Here is a 9,488-nt window from a genome sequence, read left to right as displayed (position 1 = left end):
AGTGTTAAGTTATTGGAACGAAGAGCCAACAGACAACAGTTTGAATGGAAAAAAATGTTTAATAATTAAACAAGTTTACCTTAAATACAAGGTTCTCAAGTGTGGTTACATACACAATAACCTGGATACAAAGTTTTCCATAGACTTTTTTAGGGAAAAAAATGACACGACTTTTTTTCTAGGGTAGCCTTCAATCTAATATTGAATCCTTCAAATGGCCCTCAGTCTTTAAAACTTTGAGAATCCCTGCTTAAATGTCTTTGTTGACTGGTGTGAAACAAAAACTCAATTCTCAATACTAGAGCCTAACATTTATCATAACATTGATAAAGTAAATAGTGAAGTAGTGAAGTGAAGTAATGTTTCTCCTCATTAACATAAAACCATTTAGTAGTCTGCAAATGCAATGATGCTCTCTCCAACAAAAAAAAGAATCAAACAAGAAATAAAAATCACTTTTCCAATAAGGGTAAAGGTATCAACGTTGATCCATAATGTCACATCACATTCACTCATTGCATCAGAAGATTTTTGAGTGATTGTATTTTTGGTTTTAGGGATTTATGTCCAAGTGACAGAAGCACCCTTTGGATGAAGTCAAAGGTGTACTTCAGTTGTTGAGGGTACTCCAAATTCAGAGTATAAATAAGTCCAAAGAGCAAACACATGGCATGTGGAAGATTCCCAAGATCATTCATGACAAGACTTCCTTCCAAAATGATGGCAGTACTTGAAGACTGGAGGTGCAGTGAGTCAGTGGAGGCCTGCCTGTCCTCAGGAATGATGGTCAGGATCCCAATGGGGGTGTGAGACACATCTGGGTCTTCGCAGTCCTAACAACAATAAACACCACAATTACATATCAACATAACACTTCTTTAGGGTGACCAGACGTCCTCTTTTTCCCGGACATGTCCTACTTTTCAGTGCTAAAAAAATGTCCGGGGGGAATTTAAAAATCGTCCGGGATTTTGGTCAACTGCCTCAAAACACATTACATAGCTTACAGTGCATTGTGATTACATTGCCACTCCGTTCCACTACTCCATTCCAGGTTTCTTTGTATGGCAAAGAAATCGGTAGCACATGTACACACATGTCCCCCCCCCCACACCCCCGTCTCCCCCATCTCCACCCCCCGTTGGCGCATGTGTGTCCGCCGATTCTTCAGAAACCCAAATCTGGTGACCCTACACTTCTTCATCACGGCTGCTTCTCCTACAGTTTACAGCTGCCCTACCTATGGCAGTCTACTCATCATAAGCCTTCTATAACAGTACAGCGGCTTTTTTAACCCGCCAACATCTTTATCCTTATCCCTTTTCCTTTTTTTCTTTTGCGCCCCGGACAGCTTTTTTGCTCTGCCGCTCCATCTTGTCGCCACTAAATAAACATGATATTTTCGACTAACGTTAGTCCCAGGCATCGCTAAATCATTACACATAAAGTTAACCTCAAAACCTGGACTTACGGATGAATTATACGCCGAGATAACGAATATAAGTTTGCTAAAAAACAGTGGGACTTACCGTGACAAAACTTAGCTGCAGCAACGCCGTATTGTTGACAGTTTGGCGCTTCTTTCAAACACGCCGCCACTCGTCAGTGTCCAATGCGCATGTGCGTTCAACGAGAGCTGCCGAATGATGCCGAGTTTTTTGCTGGTTATGCAGATGCGTTTTGCTCACTCATAACTCCAAGTTCGGGTTACTTGCTGCTGATGAGTTTGATTACTTGCCTCAGTAGAAAGTTGTCTTTGCTAAGTTTAATTTAGTATAGTCAACAGAGTAAGCTGGAATGAGTTCAGGTCACTTTTCTTTTTGAGTAAGATATACTATTACATTTTACAGTGCAGTAACATCCGGCTGTAGATCACGTGATTTGAAAAAAGTGTTTCCATCTCAGTTTCCGTCCGTCCATCCATCTTCTTCTGCTTATCCGGGGTCTAGATATATATATATATATATATATATATATATATATATATATATATATATATATATATATATATATATATATATATATATATATATATATATATATATATATATATATATATATATATATCCATCCATCCATCCATTTTCTTTACACCCTTCTTCCCTAATGGGGTCGGGAGGGTTGCTGGTGCCTATCTCCAGCTGCGTCCCGGGCGAGAGGCGGGGTACACCCTGGACAGGTCGCCAGTCTGTCGCAGGGCAACACAAAGACAAACAAGACAAACAACCATTGACACACACACTCACGCCTAGGGAGAATTTAGAGAAACCAATTAACCTGACAGTCATGTTTTTGGACTGTGGGAGGAAGCCGGAGAACCCGGAGAGAACCCACGCATGCACATAGAGGCTGTCACCGTTTCAGCAGCAGATGTCACCAGTGAGTAATGAATGAAGTATGAATTGATGAACCTTTGGGCAAAGCAAAGGCCTGGAAGGCTCCGTTACTTCTCGAGGCTTCGTTTGGTTATCACTGGCGCATGCGCCTTGAGCCTATGAACAAACTGCACTTCTTGGCAGGGTTGCCAGGTCTGACAGCTTCCTGGGTCCATTTATTAACACTCTTAACTCTCCATAGATTCCGAGTCTTTCTTTAGGTAAGATAAGTTTACCTGTAAATTGCTTATTAAAAAATGTACAGTAAAGTTTTGTCAAGTGTGTGTGTGTTTTTTTTTGTTTGTTTTTGATAAATTTTTACACTAATAAGTCAACAGATATCAATTAAATGTTCAATTTAGATTTAATTTTAATGCAAATCATGAACTTCCTGTTGTTCTGATGTTTCTGCTGCAGAAAGCTGGACCAGAACTTTATTTCCTCCTTAGCATCCTGAGTTCTGCAGATCAACACCAACTTCAGCTGTTGTATGTTTGATGGATCTGAATCCAGGTTGATCCACAGTAGATAAACAGCAGTTTACTGACCTTCAGAGCCAGACTTCACCCCAAACACCATTAGCTTCTGGCTACTCCCTTCTAAAACCTATCGACGACGCTACAAAATATTTAAGGTTATTTGAGGCAGCATCAGACGCTAACGCTTAGCTGCTGGTCTGTCTCTGAGAGACCCGATGGAGACCTGAGGGAAACGCGTCCAATCGTTAGCGGCGAACGTGTTTCCATCAGCCAGTACGTTTGAAGCTTCCGACAACCCAAATGCGGTTGACTGAGGTCACTGATCAGAACCAGGAATCTCTCTCGTGTGGGACCCACAAGCAGAAGAATGCAAATTCATTTCGTTGGTCAGAAACTGCCCGTTTCCACCGTTGGGTGGGGTTCTGCTGGCTGGTGCGACCCAGCTGACCCTGGGAGGTTGATCTGACCTCATGAGAGGTTACAAATAAAAGCTACGTTGTACTTTGAGGTCCATCAAACTACTGCTTTTTACTTTCAGAGAAGCTGAGGGATGGGTCGGTTAAAAGAAAATCTTAAGATTTAGACTATGTATGATTTAAATACCAGTAATAATAATAAAAGAAAGGTAAACCACAACAGCAACCGGTGAGCTCCTTCTCTTCATCTTCATTTTGCAGCTAAAATCCAAACCATTTACGTCCAGATTGCATTCCTTCTGTTCAGAGAACAACTTATCGCTGCTTTCCTCTGTGTCTCTCTGTACTGGCTCCTGAGAGAAGCGCATAAACTCTCCCGGTGTTTTCACAAGACAACATCGACTCTTGAAAGTTTTACGCCGTGTTCCAGTTAACTCAGAAGTGGGAACCTGGAGCTGGATTTGTCGTCGGACTCAAGGTAACAGGGTTCTAGTAAAGAAGTCAGAATTTCCACATGGTGAAACATTAGCTCTTACAAACATTTTAAGCTTTACTTTCCATAAGCAAGCACCACATTAAATTTAAGGTTAGTGTTGTAGGTACTACGTGCAACATTGATTTTTATTTTTTTCTTACCAGTGCGTGTCGATAGCTGAACTTCCTTCTAAGAGTTTCAACTGCTTAAACATCGGTCGACATCCATAATGGCGGATATGAAACTCTCATATCGTTTTTTAGCATGACCCAGTTGAAATCCAGAACAGTTAACACATCTAGAGAACATGTGGAAAATTGTGGCTAAAAAGAAAAACAATCTGAATACAAAACTCACAGAGCTTATTTTATTTAAAAAAATAAGTCATTTAAAATCCATCGACAGGAGCACAGTGGATTTATGTTTTAATTCATTGGACATAGCCAACAAAATGCAACCTTTTCTCTGATAGTCATAGTTGAATTTACTAGTTTATGTTGTGCTAACTTCAAGTAAAAGTCTTTGCCCTTTTTTCATGTGTAACATGTTAGTTATGGAGTTTAACATCCATTACTTGATAAAGTGCCGGCAAGCATTTCTGTTTAAATAACAGTCAGTGCATTCTATGCAATTTCCTTTTTTAAAATATAACAAACCAGCAGAAAAGCTTATGAAACCATTTTACAAAGAATTGCACAACCATTCCAGTGGTGATTCACATCCTGCAGGATCAAATGTAACATGGAGTACAGCTTCCCTTCAAAAGATTTGAAGCATAAACACTCTTTTCTTTATAAAAGTTGATTGCCGTTCCCCTTTTCAACCTGCAGAATATCTAGAAATAAGTTACATGATGAGGGATTTCACGCTGCATCCGTAGCGTGAACGGCTTTAGCAGTGAGGTCCAGGTTTCTTATAGTCTGTCCAATAATGGATCAGTTGTTCCGAAGAGCCAAGAATGTACGTAATGACCTTAGAGAATTCACAGCGATCATACTTAGAATTATACGCCTTAAACTGCGAAGGGTCCGGAGGAGACGTCGGTGAAAGTCCGAGTATTTTAATGCACATCCCAATATAAGCATCTTCTATGTTAAAAGGCTTGATAAATTTTGAGACTTCCACTAATTTAGCGGGAAGGTCATTGGAAAAGACGTACCCCATGCCCAGGGTGTATGTGGGATACCTGGGCTCAGGGTACAAATCCTCGGGAACGTACCACTTGGAGTTCTTGGACCGGACAACGGGTCTGTTCCACATGAGCATTCCTGTCAGGTAGTTGTTGTGGGGGATCCCTGGCTTCTTCAACATAATCACCAGGTTATCAACGTTCAGGAACATGTCGGAGTCCACCTTCATGGCGTAGGCTGCTCCAGGGCAGCGCGTGGCCAGCCAGTCCATGATCACCATGGTTTTGATGGTCAGGTTGTGATACGTGTCCAGGAAGTTACTCTGGATCAGGTCGTCGTGCTCCTGGTTCTCCTGTTGGAGCTTCTCAACGTCGTGACTTTTATCCAGACCCAACACGAACAGAGTGAGTACCGTCTCGCCCTGAACCACTCGGTCTTTGCCCCACGTTGCCCGGATGGCGTCCCGAGCCAAAACGTCTTTCGGCGCCACCGGCACCATCAGGACCAGGAAAGGGGAGTTGACTTCGCAAACCTCGGCGTTCTCCATGACAAACCTGTAGTTGTGCGGATAAGCTTCGTGGTACCGAAGGCCTTCAGGGTTCGGTATCGTCTTTTCCTTCATTTTATTTAGAAAAGCTTTGTGTTTTGGGTGAATCAGATAAGCAGACGGGTGCAGTGGCCTGCTCTGGTTGAAAAAACGCTGGTACTGTTTCTGAAGAGAGAACGTTTCGGGCCACGACAGGGTGGTGTCCGAGAAGGCCAAGAACGCGACGAACACGAGCAGAGACAGCATGAGCAGTCCCTGAAAACAGGAGAGAAACACAGGAGGCTTTTGAGGAGGCAGATGTTTGGCCAACTGTCTGGAAAAAGAAAAACAAAATCTGATTAAAATTCATTAACATTTCATCCCTACATCAATACGATAGGAAATAAATACATCAGCAGCATAATAGCTGTGATGTTGTTTTGCCCCGTTTCATAAGTTTTATCCACTCAAAAAAATTTATCTAACACAAACCCAACCCATCAATCCTGATGCTTAAGTTCATTTTCATCAGGATTTCATGCAATCTATCAACACTAAGTAGGGCACGATGGCAAAGTACAAGAAAAGCACACACATTTCACTTTTCTTATTCAAGTAGAACTTTGTCCACTAACCGCGTTCAGTCCCATTTACTTACTAACCTGCTTAACCGCACTTTAACTTCAGCATCACATGTCCTGGGTAGACTTTGTTCATTAACACAAATAAATGATCTTCCTCATGCACTTTGTTACTTGTGGAGTGCAACACGGTTCAGTGCTTAGATAAAAAAAAAAAAACAGGATGAAGGGGAACTGCCTTCTCACCACAGGATGTCAACACACACAGTCACAGGCTGCTAGATGTTAAGACGGTTTTAACCAGTGGAGAAATGGTTACTCTGGCAGTGTTTCTACACCATAACAGAAGATCTCTGCTTTCGTGTCTTATCTTTTTAGTTTTGTTTTTTTTTAAGCGCAAGCAATCTTACCGCAGATCATCACATGCAGTTTCACAGCATCTGAAAGTTTAGTGCGTCCTTAAACACGCTATAATGGGTTTTGTTTGTTTCCTCAAAAAATACTTGCATGATAGAAACATTTTTTTTTTGTTTATGTGATGAGCGTTAGCCAGACTGAATAGTTGTTCTTTCAGTGGTCATCCCATTCACTGACTCCTTTTGTAACGTCTGCACTGTTCTTTGTGGAAAACTTCAGGACAAATCCCACTTCACTAAATATTAAAATCATGACATTTTAATATTAAAATCACTACAAACACACACACACACAATAATAGCTAAAAAAAAAAAGGAAGTTACAGTACATTAAAAAGCACTTTCAGCATTTTGGAAATGTATGCAGCTTCAGGGCTGTGGTTGGGTTGTGAAACGCCACCATTTGAAGCATACCAGTTGCAGCCGTGATGCTGCAACGGCATGCGAGCTTGACATAATTAAAAAAAAAAAAAAAACAGACAAGTTTTTCTCTAGATATAGTAATAAAAATAATAATAATCTTTTTTTTAAAAGGGGTGATGCAGAAAACGGTTTTCACCTGATTCTCGGCTTCATCGCCAAACGATGCAGCGATTATCTCAAAGTTATATACGACTATTTCCAAACCAAAGTGCAGAAACGCAACTGAACAGGAAGCACGTGAAATATGAACAACTTTGGAGTGGAAATGCCATGTGACTGGCACGATCACCTCCATTATATGCCTGTCTCAAAACCAAAAAAAATAATAATAAAAAATCCAGTTTTCTCTGCTCTAACAAGATGAACAAGTTTAATTCAAACCATTTAATAGAGACTTTTCTCTTTGACTCAACACAGCTTGTTACCTCAAACAGTGAAAAAATGTCTTTACTTAATTTGGTTGCAAACTGAAAATAGACATTTGGCAGCTGGGCTCCCTGGTAAGGAAAGTGAAAATACGTCTCCCAGCAGATTGGATTTTCAGTAGATTAAGTGTTCAGGTTTACATTCTAGTCGCAGTCGGATCAGCTGTAACTACGGGACCCAACCGACTTGTTCTTAGACAGCAACAGAGTTTAAATGTTTCCACTCAGTTATGGATTTTATTTTTATTTTTTTTAAATAAACACCGTCCAAACCACTCTGCCCCTTTGTGGAAAAGCAACTGCTCAATTTTTTTGGTAATTTTTATGTGGAAAATTTGCTCAGTTTCACACGTACATTTATTTTTTTAGGCTGTGGCTGTAGAATCAAGACATGTCTTCTTTTCATAGAAGCCGACTGACAACACGAAGTAGGCACAAAGATCTCAAGAGCCAACAAATTGCGCCCAGATCTTTGGAAATACAAATATCTTTGAGCAGCGAAGTGATTGAGATCCTTTCATCCGTAACGACCAGAAACGTTTTAAAGCCGTTATGGACGACATATAATAGTGGTGAACCTTAACAAAGCTAAGAAAACAGAAAAAAAGTCCCCAGGCTCAATCCTGGAGCCGCTCCTATTATCTGATTCACGGATGAATGAGTCCTTGCTCACTGCTGACCGAACTGAAGGAACCAACTTGAAGTGAGATGAGTTTATGCAGCAATAAAAACATCCACTGCCAATTAGCAATTATGAGTCAGTGGTAATCATCAGAGCCTGTTACTGTTACTCTCATCATTATTTTCTCACCTATCAATATATCTGTCTAAAAGAAAAAGGCATGATGATGACAAACATCAGATTATGGGTTCTGAAATTTGTCCAGCCTTTGAAATAAAGTAGCATTTTTTTGTTGTTGTTGACAAACGATCAAAGTACGTGCAGTTTTCTTTGGCTTCATTAGGCGTCATGTTTGTGCTGGTAAATATCCTTAGATTAGTTAGTTTATGTGAACTAAAGCAGTTGTTCTCAATCAAAAAATGAAAACGTACCAATAAAACATCATACAGTAATTTGGTCCGTTCAAAGCAAATGTATTTAGAAGCTAATAAACCTAAAAACAAAAAAACATCTAAACAAGAAAAACAGCTGATTATATTTTATTAAATATAGGCTACGTAACTAATATATTAAGGTACACTTTTTGTTTTACATTTGGGTTGAAACTACAACATAGCGACTGAAAGATCAATTCGTTTTCGTTGTTGTTTGTTTCTGTTTTGTGAAAGCCATACTTCCTGAATTCAAAGAAAATTAATAAATCCTTGAAATCGACGTTTAAATGCCGCTTGTACTATAACGGAGCTGGCATGGCCTAAAAATATGTACTTTTTATTTTTTTTATCGCTTCAAAAATATTAAAGTCAGGCAGAGGCGATTTGACCAAGTTAAGATTCACGTCTGAATTGAAACGTAAAGCTGTTTCTGCCAGTGGAAGAGACACAAACTACGATTCCTTCTCCGGGTTTGTTGTCTAAAGGTAAGATTTAGCTTCTGTGTCAGCGCCTTCAATTATTCAGAACCTTTACCTTCTCAGGACAAGTCCTTCATCCGAACCGGCGTTTTGGTCCCCCATGGCTGCTGCTGCTGCTGCTGCGGCGAACCGAACCGAACCCACCCGCTCCGACCCTCCGCGAGGCTCCGGGTTCAATTGTCGCCCCTCAGTTTTGTAGCCTCTCACCCGCGGGACTCTAAAGTGACGAGGGCTTGGAAGGACTGAGTAATTTCTACTGCCTGGTGTAAAACTGGCTGCAGTCACCGTGGGAGTGGACTGGTGGAGGGACACCTGTCTTGGGAGGGAACGGGTCTTCAACTTCTGTGAACACGGAAAACAAACAAAAAAAAAAAAAAAAAAAAAAAATGCGAGGGGCGTGATACTGAACAAAAGAACACACCTACAATTGTAATAATAAAATAGGCTTTTCTAAACTAAACTTCCAATTAAATTCGCATTTAGCATTGGTATCAGGTTTGTAAAGTTACGCAGTAAATACTTAACATTTGCTTTATTTGGGTGTTCATTTTTCAAAGTCACATTTTAAGTCCCACGGTTATAAATGCCAGTGGCAAACTTAATATTTACTTAAGTAAAATATTTGGCTTTACAAAACAAATATTTCAAGTTAAGTATATCTGCATCTAACTTTAACACCAACAGCGTTCACACCTGTCCACACAACC

At 40.3% G+C, this 9,488-nt stretch overlaps 1 protein-coding gene across 1 annotated transcript; it reads right to left on the bottom strand.

Annotated features, from left to right (window-relative positions):
- Positions 1-4,157: 4,157 nt before the first annotated feature.
- LOC122830279 (beta-1,3-galactosyltransferase 1-like) lies at positions 4,158-9,162 on the bottom strand. Its single transcript, XM_044115516.1, has 2 exons — positions 8,837-9,162; positions 4,158-5,735 (listed from the first exon to the last, which is right to left on the bottom strand). Exons 1-2 carry the CDS (start codon positions 8,881-8,883, stop codon positions 4,637-4,639), a joined length of 1,146 nt encoding a protein of 381 aa, XP_043971451.1. The 5' UTR covers positions 8,884-9,162; the 3' UTR covers positions 4,158-4,636.
- Between the last annotated feature and the right edge of the window lie 326 nt (positions 9,163-9,488).

The sequence above is a fragment of the Gambusia affinis genome, linkage group LG04, assembly GCF_019740435.1.
Source record: "Gambusia affinis linkage group LG04, SWU_Gaff_1.0, whole genome shotgun sequence".
Classification (NCBI taxonomy): Eukaryota; Metazoa; Chordata; class Actinopteri; order Cyprinodontiformes; family Poeciliidae; genus Gambusia; species Gambusia affinis.
Note: the sequence above shows the minus strand (reverse complement) of the source record. Positions and strands in the feature narration are given on the sequence as shown.